Source organism: Oncorhynchus mykiss, chromosome 25, assembly GCF_057628025.1.
Source record: "Oncorhynchus mykiss isolate SJ-2025 chromosome 25, ASM5762802v1, whole genome shotgun sequence".
NCBI lineage: Eukaryota > Metazoa > Chordata > Actinopteri > Salmoniformes > Salmonidae > Oncorhynchus > Oncorhynchus mykiss.
Genome location: NC_143046.1, coordinates 90,931,549 through 90,955,375, shown reverse-complemented (window position 1 = coordinate 90,955,375; position 23,827 = coordinate 90,931,549). Strand labels below are relative to the sequence as shown.

General features: G+C 49.9%; 1 protein-coding gene across 3 annotated transcripts in view; it reads right to left on the bottom strand.

The window, feature by feature from the left end:
* Positions 1–18,778, bottom strand: part of LOC110504258 (dynactin subunit 1b) — a 133,031-nt gene extending 114,253 nt beyond the window's left edge. For 2 of the 3 annotated variants that reach the window (XM_090221474.1, XM_090221475.1), the window contains exon 1: positions 18,188–18,778. In XM_090221474.1, coding sequence (XP_090077600.1) covers positions 18,188–18,226 — 39 coding nt within the window. In that variant the 5' untranslated portion in view covers positions 18,227–18,778. The remainder of the gene's footprint in view (positions 1–18,187) is intronic. The other variant, XM_090221476.1, reaches the window with a different exon arrangement.
* Between the last annotated feature and the right edge of the window lie 5,049 nt (positions 18,779–23,827).

Sequence of the window (23,827 nt, the reverse complement as noted above, 5' to 3'; positions counted from 1 at the left end):
TAGTCCTATAGTAGTCCTATAGTAGGTAGTAGTCCTATAGTAGTCCTATAGTAGGTAGTAGTCCTATAGTAGGTAGTAGTCCTGTAGTATGTAGTAGTCCTATAGTATGTAGTATTCCTATAGTATGTAATAGTCCTATAGTAGGTAGTAGTCCTATAGTAGATAGTAGTCCTATAGTAGTCCTATAGTAGGTAGTAGTCCTATAGTAGTCCTATAGTAGGTAGTAGTCCTATAGTATGTAATAGTCCAATAGTATGTAATAGTCCTATAGTAGGTAGTAGTCCTATAGTAGGTAGTAGTCCTATAGTAGTCCTATAGTAGGTAGTAGTCCTATAGTAGTCCTATAGTAGGTAGTAGTCCTATAGTATGTAATAGTCCTATAGTATGTAATAGTCCTATAGTAGGTAGTAGTCCTATAGTAGGTAGTAGTCCTATAGTAGGTAGTAGTCCTGTAGTATGTAGTAGTCCTATAGTAGGTAGTAGTCCTATAGTATGTAGTAGTCCTATAGTAGGTAGTAGTCCTATAGTAGGTAGTAGTCCTATAGTAGGTAGTAGTCCTATAGTATGTAGTAGTCCTATAGTAGTCCTATAGTAGGTAGTAGTCCTATAGTAGGTAGTAGTCCTATAGTATGTAGTAGTCCTATAGTAGGTAGTAGTCCTATAGTATGTAGTAGTCCTATAGTAGGTAGTAGTCCTATAGTAGGTAGTAGTCCTATAGTAGTCCTATAGTAGGTAGTAGTCCTATAGTAGGTAGTAGTCCTATAGTAGGTAGTAGTCCTATAGTAGTCCTATAGTAGGTAGTAGTCCTATAGTAGGTAGTAGTCCTATAGTAGGTAGTAGTCCTATAGTAGGTAGTAGTCCTATAGTAGGTAGTAGTCCTATAGTAGTCCTATAGTAGGTAGTAGTCCTATAGTAGGTAGTAGTCCTATAGTAGGTAGTAGTCCTATAGTAGGTAGTAGTCCTATAGTAGTCCTATAGTAGGTAGTAGTCCTATAGTAGGTAGTAGTCCTATAGTAGTCCTATAGTAGGTAGTAGTCCTATAGTAGTCCTATAGTAGGTAGTAGTCCTGTAGTAGTCCTATAGTAGGTAGTAGTCCTATAGTAGTCCTATAGTAGTCCTATAGTAGTCCTATAGTAGGTAGTAGTCCTATAGTAGGTAGTAGTCCTATAGTAGTCCTATAGTAGGTAGTAGTCCTATAGTAGTCCTATAGTAGGTAGTAGTCCTGTAGTAGTCCTATAGTAGGTAGTAGTCCTGTAGTAGTCCTATAGTAGGTAGTAGTCCTGTAGCAGTCCTATAGTAGGTAGTAGTCCTATAGTAGTCCTATAGTATTCCTATAGTATGTAGTATTCCTATAGGAGGTAGTAGTCCTATAGTAGGTAGTAGTCCTACACTAGGTAGTAGTCCTATAGTAGGTAGTAGTCCTATAGTAGTCCTATAGTATTCCTATAGTATGTAGTTTTCCTATAGGAGGTAGTAGTCCTGTAGTAGTCCTATAGTAGGTAGTAGTCCTATAGTAGTCCTATAGTGTTACTCATATAGGAACAGCTGCACTACTACATTACTGCTGCTCTTATTACTAAAAACAGATACACTACACTCGTCTGTACTACAACAACAGAGCACTATTTCTGTGGTACTGCAGAGTATGAGCTGTTCCATTTGAATAGGGACTATTGCTCACTCTATTGCTTAAGCATCCTTGGTACTAAGTGCTTTGGTGGACTAGTTGAAGAGCACCAAGCAAGATGAAATTAAAGATTCATTGTGTTTTATACAATACTCAGCCTGAGCCTGAGACCAAGGACACAACCCAAAGGGCACCCTATCCGCTATATAGTGCACTACTTTTGTAGTATATAGTGCACTACTTTTTAGAGTCTTGGGTAACCATTTGGGATGTAGCCCAGTTCACCATGCTGCTGCTCCAGGAGGAGGAAGCATCCTGAATGATTTAAAACTACTCTACTCTTACTCTCTCTCTCTCTCTCACACACACACACACACACACACACACACACACACACACACACACACACACACACACACACACACACACACACACACACACACACACACACACACACACACACACACACACACACACACACACACACACACACGGCAAACAGGGCCCTACCAGCTAACAGCTACAACACTGAGTCTGGAAACAAACAGGGCCCAACCAGCTAACAGCTATGCCTCTGAGTCTGGAAACAAACAGGGCCCTACCAGCTAACAGCTATACCACTGAGTCTGGAAACAAACAGGGCCCAACCAGCTAACAGCTATACCACTGAGACTGGAAACAAACAGGGCCCTACCAGCTAACAGCTATACCACTGAGTCTGGAAACAAACAGGGCCCTACCAGCTAACAGCTATACCACTGAGTCTGGAAACAAACAGGGCCCAACCAGCTAACAGCTATAACACTGAGTCTGGAAACAAACAGGGCCATACCAGCTAACAGCTATACCACTGAGTCTGGAAACAAACAGGGCCATACCAGCTAACAGCTACAAAACTGAGTCTGGAAACAAACAGGGCCCTACCAGCTAACAGCTACAACACTGAGTCTGGAAACAAACAGGGCCATACCAGCTAACAGCTATACCACTGAGTCTGGAAACAAACAGGGCCATACCAGCTAACAGCTATACCACTGAGTCTGAAAACAAACAGGGCCCTACCAGCTAACAGCTATACCACTGAGTCTGGAAACAAACAGGGCCATACCAGCTAACAGCTATAACACTGAGTCTGGAAACAAACATGGCCCTACCAGCTAACAGCTACAACACTGAGTCTGGAAACAAACAGGGCCCAACCAGCTAACAGCTATACCACTGAGACTGGAAACAAACAGGGCCCTACCAGCTAACAGCTATACCACTGAGTCTGGAAACAAACAGGGCCCTACCAGCTAACAGCTATACCACTGAGTCTGGAAACAAACAGGGCCCAACCAGCTAACAGCTATAACACTGAGTCTGGAAACAAACAGGGCCATACCAGCTAACAGCTATACCACTGAGTCTGGAAACAAACAGGGCCATACCAGCTAACAGCTACAAAACTGAGTCTGGAAACAAACAGGGCCCTACCAGCTAACAGCTACAACACTGAGTCTGGAAACAAACAGGGCAATACCAGCTAACAGCTATACCACTGAGTCTGGAAACAAACAGGGCCATACCAGCTAACAGCTATAACACTGAGTCTGGAAACAAACAGGGCCATACCAGCTAACAGCTATACCACTGAGTCTGGAAACAAACAGGGCCCTACCAGCTAACAGCTATAACACTGAGTCTGGAAACAAACAGGGCCCTACCAGCTAACAGCTATACAACTGAGTCTGGAAACAAACAGGGCCCTACCAGCTCACAGCTACACCACTGAGTCTGGCACCGAACAGGGCCCTACCAGCTAACAGCTACAACACTGAGTCTGGAAACAAACAGGGCCGTACCAACTAACAGCTACAACACTGAGTCTGTCACCGAACAGGGCCATACCAGCTAACAGCTATACCACTGAGTCTGGAAACAAACAGGGCCCTACCAGCTAACAGCTATACCACTGAGTCTGGAAACAAACAGGGCCATACCAGCTAACAGCTATAACACTGAGTCTGGAAACAAACATGGCCCTACCAGCTAACAGCTACAACACTGAGTCTGGAAACAAACAGGGCCCTACCAGCTAACAGCTACACCACTGAGTCTAGCACCGAACAGGGCCATACCAGCTAACAGCTATACCACTGAGTCTGGAAACAAACAGGGCCCTACCAACTAACAGCTATACCACTGAGTCTGGAAACAAACAGGGCCCTACCAGCTAACAGCTATACCACTGAGTCTGGAAACAAACAGGGCCCTACCAACTAACAGCTATACCACTGAGTCTGGAAACAAACAGGGCCATACCAGCTCACAGCTATACCACTGAGTCTGGAAACAAACAGGGCCCTACCAGCTAACAGCTATACCACTGAGTCTGGAAACAAACAGGGCCCTACCAGCTAACAGCTATACCACTGAGTCTGGCACCGAACAGGGCCCTACCAGCTCACAGCTATACCACTGAGTCTGGAAACAAACAGGGCCCTACCAGCTAACAGCTATACCACTGAGTCTGGAAACAAACAGGGCCCTACCAGCTAACAGCTATACCACTGAGTCTGGCACCGAACAGGGCCCTACCAGCTAACAGCTATACCACTGAGTCTGGAAACAAACAGGGCCCTACCAGCTAACAGCTATACCACTGAGTCTGGAAACAAACATGGCCCTACCAGCTAACAGCTATACCACTGAGTCTGGAAACAAACAGGGCCCTACCAGCTAACAGCTATACCACTGAGTCTGGCACCGAACAGGGCCCTACCAGCTAACAGCTATACCACTGAGTCTGGCACCGAACAGGGCCCTACCAGCTAACAGCTATACCACTGAGTCTGGAAACAAACAGGGCCCTACCAGCTAACAGCTATACCACTGAGTCTGGAAACAAACAGGGCCCTACCAGCTAACAGCTATACCACTGAGTCTGGAAACAAACAGGGCCCTACCAGCTAACAGCTATAACACTGAGTCTGGTACCGAACAGGGCCCAACCAGCTAACAGCTATACCACTGAGTCTGGTACTGAACAGGGCCCTACCAGCTAACAGCTATACCACTGAGTCTGGAAACAAACAGGGCCCTACCAGCTAACAGCTATACCACTGAGTCTGGCACCAAACAGGGCCATACCAGCTAACAGCTATACCACTGAGTCTGGCACCGAACAGGGCCATACCAGCTAACAGCTATACCACTGAGTCTGGAAACAAACAGGGCCCTACCAGCTAACAGCTATACCACTGAGTCTGGCACCGAACAGGGCCCTACCAGCTAACAGCTATACCACTGAGTCTGGCACCGAACAGGGCCATACCAGCTAACAGCTATACCACTGAGTCTGGAAACAAACAGGGCCCTACCAGCTAACAGCTATACCACTGAGTCTGGAAACAAACAGGGCCCTACCAGCTAACAGCTATACCACTGAGTCTGGAAACAAACAGGGCCGTACCAGCTAACAGCTATACCACTGAGTCTGGAAACAAACAGGGCCCTACCAGCTAACAGCTATAACACTGAGTCTGGTACCGAACACGGCCCAACCAGCTAACAGCTATACCACTGAGTCTGGTACTGAACAGGGCCCTACCAGCTAACAGCTATACCACTGAGTCTGGCACCGAACAGGGCCCTACCAGCTCACAGCTATACCACTGAGTCTGGAAACAAACAGGGCCCTACCAGCTAACAGCTATACCACTGAGTCTGGAAACAAACAGGGCCCTACCAGCTAACAGCTATACCACTGAGTCTGGCACCGAACAGGGCCCTACCAGCTAACAGCTATACCACTGAGTCTGGAAACAAACAGGGCCCTACCAGCTAACAGCTATACCACTGAGTCTGGAAACAAACATGGCCCTACCAGCTAACAGCTATACCACTGAGTCTGGAAACAAACAGGGCCCTACCAGCTAACAGCTATACCACTGAGTCTGGCACCGAACAGGGCCCTACCAGCTAACAGCTATACCACTGAGTCTGGCACCGAACAGGGCCCTACCAGCTAACAGCTATACCACTGAGTCTGGAAACAAACAGGGCCCTACCAGCTAACAGCTATACCACTGAGTCTGGAAACAAACAGGGCCCTACCAGCTAACAGCTATACCACTGAGTCTGGAAACAAACAGGGCCCTACCAGCTAACAGCTATAACACTGAGTCTGGTACCGAACAGGGCCCTACCAGCTAACAGCTATACCACTGAGTCTGGAAACAAACAGGGCCCTACCAGCTAACAGCTATACCACTGAGTCTGGCACCAAACAGGGCCATACCAGCTAACAGCTATACCACTGAGTCTGGCACCGAACAGGGCCATACCAGCTAACAGCTATACCACTGAGTCTGGAAACAAACAGGGCCCTACCAGCTAACAGCTATACCACTGAGTCTGGCACCGAACAGGGCCCTACCAGCTAACAGCTATACCACTGAGTCTGGCACCGAACAGGGCCATACCAGCTAACAGCTATACCACTGAGTCTGGAAACAAACAGGGCCCTACCAGCTAACAGCTATACCACTGAGTCTGGAAACAAACAGGGCCCTACCAGCTAACAGCTATACCACTGAGTCTGGAAACAAACAGGGCCGTACCAGCTAACAGCTATACCACTGAGTCTGGAAACAAACAGGGCCCTACCAGCTAACAGCTATAACACTGAGTCTGGTACCGAACACGGCCCAACCAGCTAACAGCTATACCACTGAGTCTGGTACTGAACAGGGCCCTACCAGCTAACAGCTATACCACTGAGTCTGGAAACAAACAGGGCCCTACCAGCTAACAGCTATACCACTGAGTCTGGCACCAAACAGGGCCATACCAGCTAACAGCTATACCACTGAGTCTGGAAACAAACAGGGCCCTACCAGCTAACAGCTATACCACTGAGTCTGGAAACAAACAGGGCCCTACCAGCTAACAGCTATACCACTGAGTCTGGAAACAAACAGGGCCCTACCAGCTAACAGCTATAACACTGAGTCTGGAAACAAACAGGGCCGTACCAGCTAACAGCTACAACACTAAGTCTGGAAACAAACAGGGCCCTACCAGCTAACAGCTACAACACTGAGTCTGGCACCGAACAGGGCCCTACCAGCTAACAGCTACAACACTGAGTCTGGAAACAAACAGGGCCATACCAGCTAACAGCTACACCACTGAGTCTGGTACCGAACAGGGCCCTACCAGCTAACAGCTACAACACTGAGTCTGGAAACAAACAGGGCCCAACCAGCTAACAGCTACAACACTGAGTCTGGAAACAAACAGGGCCCTACCAGCTAACAGCTATACCACTGAGTCTGGAAACAAACAGGGCCCTACCAGCTAACAGCTACAACACTGAGTCTGGAAACAAACAGGGCCGTACCAGCTAACAGCTACAACACTGAGTCTGGAAACAAACAGGGCCGTACCAGCTAACAGCTACAACACTGAGTCTGGAAACAAACAGGGCCCTACCAGCTAACAGCTACAACACTGAGTCTGGAAACAAACAGGGCCCTACCAGCTAACAGCTACAACACTGAGTCTGGCACCGAACAGGGCCCTACCAGCTAACAGCTACAACACTGAGTCTGGAAACAAACAGGGCCATACCAGCTAACAGCTACACCACTGAGTCTGGTACCGAACAGGGCCCTACCAGCTAACAGCTACAACACTGAGTCTGGAAACAAACAGGGCCCTACCAGCTAACAGCTATACCACTGAGTCTGGTACCGAACAGGGCCCTACCAGCTAACAGCTACAACACTGAGTCTGGAAACAAACAGGGCCCTACCAGCTAACAGCTATACCACTGAGTCTGGTACCGAACAGGGCCCTACCAGCTAACAGCTACAACACTGAGTCTGGAAACAAACAGGGCCCTACCAGCTAACAGCTACAACACTGAGTCTGGAAACAAACAGGGCCCTACCAGCTAACAGCTATAACACTGAGTCTGGAAACAAACAGGGCCATACCAGCTAACAGCTACACCACTGAGTCTGGTACCGAACAGGGCCATACCAGCTCACAGAGTTAGTACTAAACCAGGTCAAGTCCTCAGTGTGGACTGTGAAGTACACATAAGGACATTCCCAAATGGCAATCTATCCCCTATATAGTGCACTTCTTTGACCAGGGCTTCATTTCAACAAGTATTCAGCATTTCCCTGACAGATCTGACAAGGTATAGCTATGATGTCATCGCTCCTTCCCATAACTGCTGTGATGTCATCCCTCCTGAGTCAGTGTCTTATGACAAACAGGAAGTGATCCAGAGCCTCGGAGATGAGACTGGTTTTCCAGTAACAACAATAATGTACAGTTGAAGTCGGATGTTTACATACACTTAGGTTGGAGTCATTAAAACTCGTTTTTCAACCACTCCACACATTTCTTGTTTAAACAAACTATAGTTTTGTCTTAAGGACAACAAAAGTCAAGGTATTGGAGTGGCCGTCACAAAGCCCTGACCTCAATCTTATAGTAAATTTGCGGTTAGAACCGAAAAAGCGTGTGTGAGCAAGGAGGCCTACAAACCTGACTCAGTTACACCAGCTCTGTCAGGAGGAATGGGACAAAATAATTATCTCTACTACTATTGCGACATTTCACATTCTTAAAATAAAGTGGTGATCCTAACTGACCTAAAACAGGGAATTTTTACTAGGATTAAATGTCAGGAATTGTGTAAAACGGAGTTTAAATGTATTTGACTTCAACTGTAACTACAGCCAACACTAAACAACCATAAACACTAGCTAAGACATACCTCATACACCCCTACAACCCTCCACCTCTCCGGCCCATACAAACACAGATCTCAACCCAACAGACTCCACAGACCTCTTGAAAAACCCAGACCCCACAGCACAGACAGGAGGAAGGTAACAGTGCTGTACACAGACACCATGTAGTCTAGTCTAACACTCCTCTCATCCAGACTGCACATAAACAACACCGGAAACTGTACAGAGAGTAGGTAGGTAGGCTAACAGTCAACACCCATTGACTGTAGGTAGGCTAACAGTCAACACAACCATTGCCTGTAGGTAGGCAACAGTCAACACCCATTGACTGTAGGTAGGCCAACAGTCAACACCCATTGACTGTAGGTAGGCAACAGTCAACACCCATTGCCTGTAGGTAGGCAACCGTCAACACCCATTGACTGTAGGTAGGCTAACAGTCAACACCCATTGACTGTAGGTAGGCAACAGTCAACACCCATTGACTGTAGGTAGGCTAACAGTCAACACCCATTGACTGTAGGTAGGCTAACAGTCAACACCCATTGACTGTAGGTAGGCTAACAGTCAACACCCATTGACTGTAGGTAGGCTAACAGTCAACACCTATTGACTGTAGGTAGGCTAACAGTCAACACCCATTGACTGTAGGTAGGCTAACAGTCAACACCCATTGACTGTAGGTAGGCTAACAGTCAACACCCATTGACTGTAGGTAGGCTAACAGTCAACACCCATTGACTGTAGGTAGGCTAACAGTCAACACCTATTGACTGTAGGTAGGCCAACAGTCAACACCCATTGACTGTAGGTAGGCAACAGTCAACACCCATTGCCTGTAGGTAGGCAACAGTCAACACCCATTGACTGTAGGTAGGCTAACAGTCAACACCCATTGACTGTAGGTAGGCAACAGTCAACACCCATTGACTGTAGGTAGGCTAACAGTCAACACCCATTGACTGTAGGTAGGCTAACAGTCAACACCCATTGACTGTAGGTAGGCTAACAGTCAACACACCCATTGACTGTAGGTAGGCTAACAGTCAACACACCCATTGACTGTAGGTAGGCTAACAGTCAACACACCCATTGACTGTAGGTAGGCTAACAGTCAACAGCCATTCACCAGAACACAGGTACACATCTGAAACAACGCTAACCTCAGACACAGACAGGCAGCCCCCTACCAGACACTAACCCACTCCTCTATACAGGCAGCCCCCTACCAGACACTAACCCACTCCTCTATACAGGCAGCCCCCTACCAGACACTAACCCACTCCTCTATATAGGCAGCCCCCTACCAGACACTAACCCACTCCTCTATACAGGCAGCCCCCTACCAGACACTAACCCACTCCTCTATATAGGCAGCCCCCAACCAGACACTAACCCACTCCTCTATATAGGCAGCCCCCTACCAGACACTAACCCACTCCTCTATATAGGCAGCCCCCTACCAGACACTAACCCACTCCTCTATATAGGCAGCCCCCTACCAGACACTAACCCACTCCTCTATACAGGCAGCCCCCTACCAGACACTAACCCACTCCTCTATACAGGCAGCCCCCTACCAGACACTAACCCACTCCTCTATACAGGCAGCCCCCTACCAGACACTAACCCACTCCTCTATACAGGCAGCCCCCTACCAGACACTAACCCACTCCTCTATACAGGCAGCCCCCTACCAGACACTAACCCACTCCTCTATACAGGCAGCCCCCTACCAGACACTAACCCACTCCTCTATACAGGCAGCCCCCTACCAGACACTAACCCACTCCTCTATATAGGCAGCCCCCTACCAGACACTAACCCACTCCTCTATACAGGCAGCCCCCTACCAGACACTAACCCACTCCTCTATATAGGCAGCCCCCTACCAGACACTAACCCACTCCTCTATACAGGCAGCCCCCTACCAGACACTAACCCACTCCTCTATACAGGCAGCCCCCTACGAGACACTAACCCACTCCTATCCATAGGCATCCCCCTACCAGACACTAACCCACTCCTCTATACAGGCAGCCCCCTACCAGACACTAACCCACTCCTCTATACAGGCAGCCCCCTACCAGACACTAACCCACTCCTCTACACAGGCAGCCCCCTACCAGACACTAACCCACTCCTCTATACAGGCAGCCCCCTACCAGACACTAACCCATTCCTCTATATAGGCAGCCCCCTACCAGACACTAATCCACTCCTCTATATAGGCAGCCCCCTACCAGACACTAACCCATTCCTCTATATAGGCAGCCCCCTACCAGACACTAATAAACTCCTCTATACAGGCAGCCCCCTACCAGACACTAAACCACTCCTCTACACAGGCAGCCCCCTACCAGACACTAACCCACTCCTCTATACAGGCAGCCCCCTACCAGACACTAACCCACTCCTATCCATTGGCAGCCCCCTACCAGACACTAAACCACTCCTCTACACAGGCAGCCCCCTACCAGACACTAACCCACTCCTCTATACAGGCAGCCCCCTACCAGACACTAACCCACTCCTATCCATTGGCAGCCCCCTACCAGACACTAACCCACTCCTCTACACAGGCAGCCCCCTACCAGACACTAACCCACTCCTATCCATAGGCAGCCCCCTACCAGACACTAACCCACTCCTCTACACAGGCAGCCCCCTACCAGACACTAACCCACTCCTCTATATAGGCAGCCCCTTACCAGACACTAACCCACTCCTATCCATAGGCAGCCCCCTACCAGACACTAACCCACTCCTCTATATAGGCAGCCCCCTACCAGACACTAACCCACTCTTCTACACAAGCAGCCCCCTACCAGACACTAACCCACTCCTCTATATAGGCAGCCCCCTACCAGACACTAATCCACTCCTCTATACAGGCAGCCCCCTACCAGACACTAACCCACTCTTCTACACAAGCAGCCCCCTACCAGACACTAACCCACTCCTCTATACAGGCAGCCTCCAACCAGACACTAACCCACTCTTCTATATAGGCAGCCCCCTACCAGACACTAACCCACTCTTCTACACAAGCAGCCCCCTACCAGACACTAACCCACTCCTCTATATAGGCAGCCCCCTACCAGACACTAACCCACTCCTCTATACAGGCAGCCCCCTACCAGACACTAACCCACTCCTCTATATAGGCAGCCCCCTACCAGACACTAACCCACTCTTCTACACAAGCAGCCCCCTACCAGACACTAACCCACTCCTCTATATAGGCAGCCCCCTACCAGACACTAACCCACTCTTCTACACAAGCAGCCCCCTACCAGACACTAACCCACTCCTCTATATAGGCAGCCCCCTACCAGACACTAACCCACTCCTATCCATAGGCAGCCCCCTACCAAACACTAACCCACTCCTCTACACAGGCAGCCCCCTACCAGACACTAACCCACTCCTCTACACAGGCAGCCCCCTACCAGACACTAACCCACTCCTCTATATAGGCAGCCCCCTACCAGACACTAACCCACTCCTCTATACAGGCAGCCCCCTACCAGACACTAACCCACTCCTCTATATAGGCAGCCCCCTAAGAGACACTAACCCACTCCTCTATATAGGCAGCCCCCTACCAGACACTAACCCATTCCTCTATATAGACAGCCCCCTACCAGACACTAATCCACTCCTCTATACAGGCAGCCCCCTACCAGACACTAAACCACTCCTCTACACAGGCAGCCCCCTACCAGACACTAACCCACTCCTCTATATAGGCAGCCCCCTACCAGACACTAACCCACTCCTCTATACAGGCAGCCCCCTACCAGACACTAACCCATTCCTCTATACAGGCAGCCACCTACCAGACACTAACCCACTCCTATCCATAGGCAGCCCCCTACCAGACACTCACCCACTCCTCTATAAAGGCAGCCCCCTACCAGACACTCACCCACTCTTCTATATAAGCAGCCCCTTACCAGACACTAACCCACTCCTCTATATAGGCAGCCCCCTACCAGACACTCACCCACTCTTCTATATAAGCAGCCCCTTACCAGACACTAACCCACTCCTCTATATAGGCAGCCCCCTACCAGACACTCACCCACTCTTCTATGTAGGCAGCCCCCTACCAGACACTAACCCACTCCTATCCATAGGCAGCCCCCTACCAGACACTAACCCACTCCTCTATACAGGCAGCCCCCTACCAGACACTAACCCACTCCTATCCATAGGCAGCCCCCTACCAGACACTAACCCACTCCTCTATACAGGCAGCCTCCTACCAGACACTAACCCACTCTTCTATATAGGCAGCCCCCTACCAGACTAACCCACTCTTCTACACAAGCAGCCCCCTACCAGACACTAACCCACTCCTCTATATAGGCAGCCCCCTACCAGACACTAACCCACTCCTATCCATAGGCAGCCCCTTACCAAACACTAACCCACTCCTCTACACAGGCAGCCCCCTACCAGACACTAACCCACTCCTCTATATAGGCAGCCCCCTACCAGACACTAACCCACTCCTCTATATAGGCAGCCCCCTACCAGACACTAATCCACTCCTCTATACAGGCAGCCCCCTACCAGACACTAAACCACTCCTCTACACAGGCAGCCCCCTACCAGACACTAACCCACTCCTCTATATAGGCAGCCCCCTACCAGACACTAACCCACTCCTCTATACAGGCAGCCCCCTACTAGACACTAACCCACTCCTATCCATAGGCAGCCCCCTACCAGACACTAACCCACTCCTCTAAACAGGCAGCCCCCTACCAGACACTAACCCACTCCTATCCATAGGCAGCCCCCTACCAGACACTCACCCACTCCTCTATATAGGCAGCCCCCTACCAGACAATAACCCCCACTACTATCCATAGGCAGCCCCCTCCCTGACACTAACCCACTCCTCTATATAGGCAGGCCCCTACCAGACACTAACCCACTCCTCTATATAGGCAGCCCCCTACCAGACACTAACCCACTCCTCTATATAGGCAGGCCCCTACCAGACACTAACCCACTCCTCTATATAGGCAGCCCCCTACCAGACACTAACCCACTCCTCTATATAGACAGCCCCCTACCAGACACTAACCCACTCCTCTATATAGGCAGCCCCCTACCAGTCACTAACCCTCTCCTCTATACAGGCAGCCCCCTACCAGACACTAACCCACTCCTATCCATAGGCAGCCCCCTACCAGATACTAACCCACTCCTCTATATATGCAGCCCCCTACAAGACACTAACCCACTCCTATCCATATGGAGCCCCCTACCAGACACTCACCCACTCCTCTATATAGGCAGCTCCCTACCAGACACTAACCCACTCCTCTATATAGGCAGCCCCCTACCAGACACTAACCCACTCCTCTATACAGGCAGCCCCCTACCAGACACTAACCCATTCCTCTATACAGGCAGCCACCTACCAGACACTAACCCACTCCTATCCATAGGCAGCCCCCTACCAGACACTCACCCACTCCTCTATAAAGGCAGCCCCCTACCAGACACTCACCCACTCTTCTATATAAGCAGCCCCTTACCAGACACTAACCCACTCCTCTATATAGGCAGCCCCCTACCAGACACTCACCCACTCTTCTATATAAGCAGCCCCTTACCAGACACTAACCCACTCCTCTATATAGGCAGCCCCCTACCAGACACTCACCCACTCTTCTATGTAGGCAGCCCCCTACCAGACACTAACCCACTCCTATCCATAGGCAGCCCCCTACCAGACACTAACCCACTCCTCTATACAGGCAGCCCCCTACCAGACACTAACCCACTCCTATCCATAGGCAGCCCCCTACCAGACACTAACCCACTCCTCTATACAGGCAGCCTCCTACCAGACACTAACCCACTCTTCTATATAGGCAGCCCCCTACCAGACTAACCCACTCTTCTACACAAGCAGCCCCCTACCAGACACTAACCCACTCCTCTATATAGGCAGCCCCCTACCAGACACTAACCCACTCCTATCCATAGGCAGCCCCTTACCAAACACTAACCCACTCCTCTACACAGGCAGCCCCCTACCAGACACTAACCCACTCCTCTATATAGGCAGCCCCCTACCAGACACTAACCCACTCCTCTATATAGGCAGCCCCCTACCAGACACTAATCCACTCCTCTATACAGGCAGCCCCCTACCAGACACTAAACCACTCCTCTACACAGGCAGCCCCCTACCAGACACTAACCCACTCCTCTATATAGGCAGCCCCCTACCAGACACTAACCCACTCCTCTATACAGGCAGCCCCCTACTAGACACTAACCCACTCCTATCCATAGGCAGCCCCCTACCAGACACTAACCCACTCCTCTAAACAGGCAGCCCCCTACCAGACACTAACCCACTCCTATCCATAGGCAGCCCCCTACCAGACACTCACCCACTCCTCTATATAGGCAGCCCCCTACCAGACAATAACCCCCACTACTATCCATAGGCAGCCCCCTCCCTGACACTAACCCACTCCTCTATATAGGCAGGCCCCTACCAGACACTAACCCACTCCTCTATATAGGCAGCCCCCTACCAGACACTAACCCACTCCTCTATATAGGCAGGCCCCTACCAGACACTAACCCACTCCTCTATATAGGCAGCCCCCTACCAGACACTAACCCACTCCTCTATATAGACAGCCCCCTACCAGACACTAACCCACTCCTCTATATAGGCAGCCCCCTACCAGTCACTAACCCTCTCCTCTATACAGGCAGCCCCCTACCAGACACTAACCCACTCCTATCCATAGGCAGCCCCCTACCAGATACTAACCCACTCCTCTATATATGCAGCCCCCTACAAGACACTAACCCACTCCTATCCATATGGAGCCCCCTACCAGACACTCACCCACTCCTCTATATAGGCAGCTCCCTACCAGACACTCACCCACTCCTCTATATAGGCAGCCCCCTACCAGACACTAACCCACTCCTATCCACAGGCAGCCCCCTACCAGACACTAACCCACTCCTCTACACAGGCAGCCCCTTACCAGACACTAACACACTCCTCTATACAGGCAGCCCCTTACCAGACACTAACCCACTCCTATCCATAGGCAGCCCCCTACCAGACACTAACCCACTCCTATCCATAGGCAGCCCCCTACCAGACACTAACCCACTCCTATCCATAGGCAGCCCCCTACCAGACACTAACCCACTCCTATCCATAGGCAGTCCCCTCCCAGACACTAACCCACTCCTTTATACAGGCAGCCCCCTACCAGACACTAACCCACTCCTATCCATAGGCAGCCCCCTACCAGACACTACCCACTCCTATCCATAGGCAGCCCCCTACCAGACACTAACCCACTCCTATCCATAGGCAGCCCCCTCCCAGACACTAACCCACTCCTATCCATAGGCAGCCCCCTACCAGACACTAACCCACTCCTATCCATAGGCAGCCCCCTACCAGACACTAACCCACTCCTCTATATAGGCAGCCCCCTACCAGAGACTAACACACTCCTCTATACAGGCAGCCCCTTACCAGACACTAACCCACTCCTCTATACAGGCAGCCCCTTACCAGACACTAACCCACTCCTATCCATAGGCATCCCCCTACCAGACACTAACCCACTCCTCTATATGATGACTCCTTGCTGTCCCCAGTCCACTTGGCCGTGCTGCTGCTCCAGTTTCAACTGTTCTGCCTTATTATTATTCGACCATGCTGGTCATTTATGAACTTTTGAACATCTTGGCCATGTTCTGTTATAATCTCCACCCGGCACAGCCAGAAGAGGACTGGCCACCCCACATAGCCTGGTTCCTCTCTAGGTTTCCTCCTAGGTTTTGGCCTTTCTAGGGAGTTTTTCCTAGCCACCGTGCTTCTACACCTGCATTGCTTGCTGTTTGGGGTTTTAGGCTGGGTTTCTGTACAGCACTTTGAGATATCAGCTGATGTACGAAGGACTATATAAATACATTTGATTTGATTTGATATACAGGCAGCCCCCTCCCAGACACTTACCCACTCCTATCCATAGGCAGCCCCCTACCAGACACTAACCCACTCCTATCCATAGGCAGCCCCCTACCAGACACTAACCCACTCCTATCCATAGGCAGCCCCCTCCCAGACACTAACCCACTCCTCTATACAGGCAGCCCCCTACCAGACACTAACCCACTCCTCTATACAGGCAGCCCCTTACCAGACACTAACCCACTCCTATCCATAGGCAGCCCCCTACCAGACACTACCCACTCCTATCCATAGGCAGCCCCCTACCAGACACTAACCCACTCCTCCTCTATACAGGCAGCCCCCTACCAGACACTAACCCACTCCTATCCATAGGCAGCCCCCTCCCAGACACTAACCCACTCCTCTATACAGGCAGCCCCCTACCAGACACTAACCCACTCCTATCCATAGGCAGCCCCCATCCATAGGCAGCCCCCTACCAGACACTAACCCACTCCTATCCATAGGCAGCCCCCTACCAGACACTAACCCACTCCTCTATACAGGCAGCCCCCTACCAGACACTAACCCACTCCTATCCATAGGCAGCCCCCTCCCAGACACTAACCCACTCCTCTATATAGGCAGCCCCCTACCAGACACTAACCCATTCCTCTATATAGGCAGCCCCCTACCAGACACTAACCCATTCCTCTATATAGGCAGCCCCCTACCAGACACTAACCCATTCCTCTATATAGGCAGCCCCCTACCAGACACTAACCCACTCCTCTATACAGGCAGCCCCCTACCAGACACTAAACCACTCCTCTACACAGGCAGCCCCCTCCCTGACACTAACCCACTCCTCTATATAGGCAGCCCCCTACCAGACACTAACCCACTCCTCTATACAGGCAGCCCCCTACCAGACACTAACCCACTCCTCTATATAGGCAGCCCCCTACCAGACACTCACCCACTCCTCTATATAGGCAGCCCCCTACCAGACACTAACCCACTCCTCTATACAGGCAGCCCCCTACCAGACACTAACCCACTCCTCTATATAGGCAGCCCCCTACCAGACACTAACCCACTCCTCTATACAGGCAGCCCCCTACCAGACACTAACCCACTCCTATCCATAGGCAGCCCCCTACCAGACACTACCCACTCCTATCCATAGGCAGCCCCCTACCAGACACTAACCCACTCCTCTATATAGGCAGCCCCCTACCAGACACTAACCCACTCCTCTATACAGGCAGCCCCCTACCAGACACTAACCCACTCCTATCCATAGGCAGCCCCCTCCCAGACACTAACCCACTCCTCTATATAGGCAGCCCCCTACCAGACACTAACCCACTCCTCTATACAGGCAGCCCCCTACCAGACACTAACCCACTCCTATCCATAGGCAGCCCCCTCTCAGACACTAACCCACTCCTCTATACAGGCAGCCCCCTACCAGACACTAACCCACTCCTATCCATAGGCAGCCCCCTCCCAGACACTAACCCACTCCTCTACACAGGCAGCCCCCTACCAGACACTAACCCACTCCTATCCATAGGCAGCCCCCTACCAGACACTAACCCACTCCTATCCATAGGCAGCCCCCTACCAGACACTAACCCACTCCTCTATATAGGCAGCCCCCTACCAGACACTTACCCACTCCTATCCATAGGCAGCCCCCTCCCAGACACTAACCCACTCCTCTCCATAGGCAGCCCCCTACCAGACACTAACCCACTCCTCTATACAGGCAGCCCCCTCCCAGACACTAACCCACTCCTCTATATAGGCAGCCCCCTACCAGACACTCACCCGGGTGTATACATTCCTCCTAGTAGTCTGAGACGACATGCTGATTCTCCAGTCTTTGCCAGGCTCCACGCTGGCCTGTCTGCTCTTATAACAATGAGGAGGAGAAGGTGACGTCGTCGGTGTGGGGGGGAGGTATTGCCGGTGTAGAGGGGGGGTTCAGTGATGCTTCTAGAGAGTCTCTCTCTCGATAATCCTCTAGGTCACCCCTCTTCTATAGGCCTCTTACTAATACCCCCTCTAGTCCACACAGCCACAGCCCAGGAACAACTTCCCTACTCCTTGTTGGTCCTGCTGATTTCCTCCCTGTCTGGTCAGGAGAGAGGAGGGAGAGAGAGAGATGTATATCCTGGCTCGCTGTCTGGGCTCACTGACTGGCGCTCTGCACTGACAGGAAACAGCCTCAGCCTCCGACTGCAGACTTCAGATTAGACGCCGGGCCCCGGAGGAGAGGAGGATGAATGGAGAGAAGGAAAAACAGAGCAGAGAAAAGAAACTGCAGGCAGGGTTGGTCTGCTGTCTGTGCTGTGCTGTGCATCAGCTGAGAGCAGAGAGAGGTAGCACTGCGCTAGTGTATGCTCTAGCTTATTCTCTGCAGGAGGCAGGCAGGGAGGGTGGACTGCTAGGCCCAGGGAGCTACTGGGTCTTAAAGGCAGCCGGGTTTTATCATCCATGACACAAACAAAGCCTATTCAAAGCTGATCCGTCAGACATATAGGAGAGGCAAACACTCCGACAACACTGAGCTGCACTCCACAGTACGGGGAAGAGCTAGTGGACAAAACTGTTTAATTTGACCTTCAACAAAGGTAGAGACTATTGAGCCCCTCTCAGAGCCACATACAGGTCACACTTGCAGAACTGTTATATCAGTAGACACACAGCAGATACATGGCCAGGACAAACAAAAAGCGGGATTAATCAATTAATCATAGCAGCATCTCACCATCGAGCTAATGAATAAACCATGCTGCCACATTCATTAACTCTTAAAGAGTCTGCAGCTCTGGGCACCGTATTCGTAGTGTCTCTGAGTAGGAGCGCTGATTTAGGATCAGTTCAGCCTTTTAGATTATAATGGACAGGTCCGTGAGCTGTTCCTAGATCAGCACTCCTCCTCTGCACTCTTCCTCCACCCAGAACTGATCTGGGTGGAGACAGAACTGATCTGGGTGGAGACAGAACTGATCTGGCTGCTGACAGAACTGATCTGGGTGGAGACAGAACTGATCTGGGTGGAGACAGAACTGATCTGGCTGCTGACCGAACTGATCTGGGTGGAGACAGAATTGATCTGGGTGGAGACAGAACTGATCTGAGTGGAGACAGAACTGACCTGGGTGGAGACATAACTGATCTGGGTGGAGACAGAACTGATCTGGCTGCTGACAGAACTGATCTGGCTGCTGACAGAACTGATCTGGCTGCTGACAGAACTGATCTGGGTGGAGACAGAACTGATCTGGGTGGAGACAGAACTGATCTGGCTGCTGACAGAACTGATCTGGGTGCAGACATAACTGATCTGGGTGGAGACAGAACTAACCTGGGTGGAGACAGAACTGATCTGGGTGGAGACAGAACTGATCTGGGTGGAGACAGAACTGATCTGGGTGGAGACAGAACTGATCTGGGTGGAGACAGAACTGATCTGGCTGCTGACAGAACTGATCTGGCTGCTGACAGAACTGATCTGGGTGGAGACAGAACTGATCTGGGTGGAGACAGAACTGATCTGGGTGGAGACAGAACTGATCTGGCTGCTGACAGAACTGATCTGGGTGGAGACAGAACTGATCTGGCTGCTGACAGAACTGATCTGGGTGGAGACAGAACTGATCTGGCTGCTGACAGAACTGATCTGGGTGGAGACAGAACTGATCTGGCTGCTGACAGAATTGATCTGGCTGCTGACAGAACTGATCTGGGTGGAGACAGAACTGATCTGGGTGGAGACAGAACTGATCTGGCTGCTGACAGAACTGATCTGGCTGCTGACAGAACTGATCTGGCTGCTGACAGAACTGATCTGGGTGCTGACAGAACTGATCTGGCTGCTGACAGAGCAGACTAACACACAGAGCACAGCAGACAGAACTGAATGAAACATCTTCTATGTCTACTGTGTTACATTGACCTGGGGGGTCGAGCGTGGGGTTACACCAATGCCATGATTACTGTGTATATGTGATAACCTTTCTATGCTTGCAATGTGCAATGATGGAAAAGTCCTGGGTAATGGAGATGTACTGCTTTAGTTCTCAGGCTGAGAGCTGCCTGCAACTGCTGATAGTCACGCAGCCTCAAGGACGAGATAGTAGATTGAGAAACCAACGTCTAGACATGTTTTTCTCGTCTTAGATACTTTGTATCTAATCCAATGCAATAATGTTAAGGTATGATTGACGGTAGGTTGTCTACACCAACTACTATAAGGAGTGTCGTCTCCTGTTTCGCCACACAGATCTTTACTATAGACTACTGTGGCAAAGCTGTATGTGAATCTCTGTCTGCAATTGCAATTTATTACAAAAATCTAATCAAATTTATTTATATAGCCCTTCTTACATCAGCTGATATCTCAAAGTGCTGTACAGAAACCCAGCCTAAAACCCCAAACAGCAAGCAATGCAGGTGTAGAAGCACGGTGGCTAGAAAAGACAATGTGCGCTAGAGTGTGTGTGTGTGTGTGTGTGTGTGTGTGTGTGCTCGCTCGCAAGAGTGTGTGTATGTGTCCCCTCTCAGTCTCAGCAGTTCCATGTGATGTTTAATTGATTTCTTTAAGAGTCATTTTGCTGTTTGCTTGAGTAATAGGAGATGGAAGGGAGTTCCATGCGATCACGGCTCTGTATAATACCGCATGTTGCCGTGAATTTGTTTTGGACTTGGGGACTGTGAAGAGACCCCTGGTGGCATGTCTAGTGGGGTATGTCTGGGTGTCTGAAGAGATCCCTGATGGCATGTCTTGTGGGGTATGTATTAGTGTCTGAAGAGACCCCTGGTGGCATGTCTAGTGGGGTATGTCTGGGTGTCTGAAGAGATCCCTGATGGCATGTCTTGTGGGGTATGTATTGGTGTCTGAAGAGACCCCTGGTGGCATGTCTTGTGAGGTATGTATTAGTGTCTGAAGAGACCCCTGGTGGCATGTCTTGTGGGGTATGTATTAGTGTCTGAAGAGACCCCTGGTGGCATGTCTTGTGGGGTATGTATTGGTGTCTGAAGAGACCCTTGGTGGCATGTCTTGTGGGGTATGTATTAGTGTCTGAAGAGACCCCTGGTGGCATGTCTTGTGGTGTATGTCTTGGTGTCTGAAGAGATCCCTGGTGCTATGTCTTGTGGGGTATGTCTTGGTGTCTGAAGAGACCCCTGTTGACATGTCTTGTGGGGTATGTATTGGTGTCTGAAGAGACCCCTGGTGGCATGTCTAGTGGGATATGTATTGGTGTCTGAAGAGACCCTTGGTGGCATGTCTAGTGAGGTATGTATTGGTGTCTGAAGAGACCCCTGGTGGCATGTCTTGTGGGGTATGTATTGGTGTCTGAAGAGATCCCTGGTGCTATGTCTTGTGGGGTATGTATTAGTGTCTGAAGAGACCCCTGGTGCTATGTCTTGTGGGGTATGTATTAGTGTCTGAAGAGATCACTGGTGCTATGTCTTGTGGGGTATGTATTAGTGTCTGAAGAGACCCCTGGTGCTATGTCTTGTGGGGTATGTATTGGTGTCTGAGCTGAATGTTATTTGATTATACAAACTATATGGAATTTTCATCACAGTAATATTTCTCATAAAAATTAGAAGAGAGGCAGTTAATCTCTTGTCAACCCTCAACCAGGAAAGACTGGTATCCATGTTGTTGATGTTAGTTCTGTAGGTGCAGTTAAAGGGCGAGGCATAATGCTCTGTTCTGAGCTGCAGCTTTTCAAGGCCTTTCTTTGTGGCACTTGAGACCATATTACCAGACAGTATTCAAGATGGGGACAAGACCAGGGCCTGAAACAACTAGTACAGATTTGTGTCAAACGTGCAACATCCATCTTCACAAGAACTTTGTCATTGATTATTGACCATGATTATTGATCATTGATTATCAATCATGATTATTGACCATTGATTATCAATCATGGTTATTGATCGTTGATTATTGATCATGATTATTGATCACTATCTGCTCGTCTCTCTTTCAGTGCATTTCTAAAGAAACCAATCAGGAAATGCTGTGCTCTGAAGACGGCATCGTAGGAAGATAACTGTGGATCAGAAACACTCACAACCTTTTATCTCCCAAATGGTGTCGTCGCTGGCGTATTTGGTAAGCGCTGTGGAATATATTGCACAATAGACTGTACGGTTTTCACCAGGCGCAAGTCCATCCATTTATCTCTTGTGCGACACAATTCACAACTCGAGAAAAGTATACTGAAGCAACATTTCGCGTACCATTTTAGATACGAAAATATCCGCCTACTTTTCATGGAATTAAAATAATTCCATGTGTCTTTATATTCTTTTACACGCGTATATATGACAGAATAATACGGGGTAGAATCGAGACGCACTGCAGCTGTTCATTATTGACAGTCGTCGTTCTTCACACATGCGATATACACTACATGACCAAAAGTATGTGGACACCTGCTTGTCCAACATCTAATTCCAAAATCATGGGCATTAACATGGAGTTGGTCCTCGCCCTTTGCTGCTATAACAGCCTCCACTCTTCTGGGAAAGGCTTTCCACTAGATGTTGGAACGTTGCTGCTATAACAGCCTCCATTCTTCTGGGAAAGGCTTTCCACTAGATGTTGGAACATTGCTGCTATAACAGCCTCCATTCTTCTGGGAAAGGCTTTCCACTCGATGTTGGAACATTGCTGCTATAACAGCCTCCATTCTTCTGGGAAAGGCTTTCCACTAGATGTTGGAACATTGCTGCTATAACAGCCTCCACTCTTCCGGGAAAGGCTTTCCACTAGATGTGGGAACGTTGCTGCAGGGACTTACTTCCATTCAGACACAAGAGCATTAGTGAGGTCGGGCACTGATGTTGGGCTATTAGGCCTGGCTCGCAATCGGTGTTCCAATTCATCCCAAAGGTTTTCGATAGGGTTGAGGTCAGGGATCTGTGCAGGCCAGTCAAGTTCTTTCACACCAATGGCGACATATTTCTGTGATGACCTCACTTTGTCCACGGGGGTATCGTCATGCTGAAACAGGAAAGGGCCTTCCCTAAACTGGTGCGACAAAGTTGCTGTAGCATTAAGGTTTCCCTTCACTGGAACTAAGGGGCCCAAACCATGAAAAACAGCCCCAGACCATTATTCGCCTCCACCAAACTTTACAGTTAGCACTATGCATTGGGGCACGTAGCGTTCTCCTGGCGTCCGCCAAACCAGATTCGTCCGTCGGACTGCCAGTTGGTGAAAACTGAAAAACACCTTTCCACTGCTCCAGAGCCCAATGGCGGCGAGCTTTACACCACTCCAGCAGACTCTTGGCATTGTGCATGGTGATCTTAGGCTTGTGTGCAGCTGCTCTGCCATGGAAACCCATTTCATAAAGCTCCCGACAAACAGTTATTGTGCTGAAGTTCCTTCCAGAGGCAGTTTGTAACTCGGTAGTGAGTGCTGCAACCGAGGACAGGCGA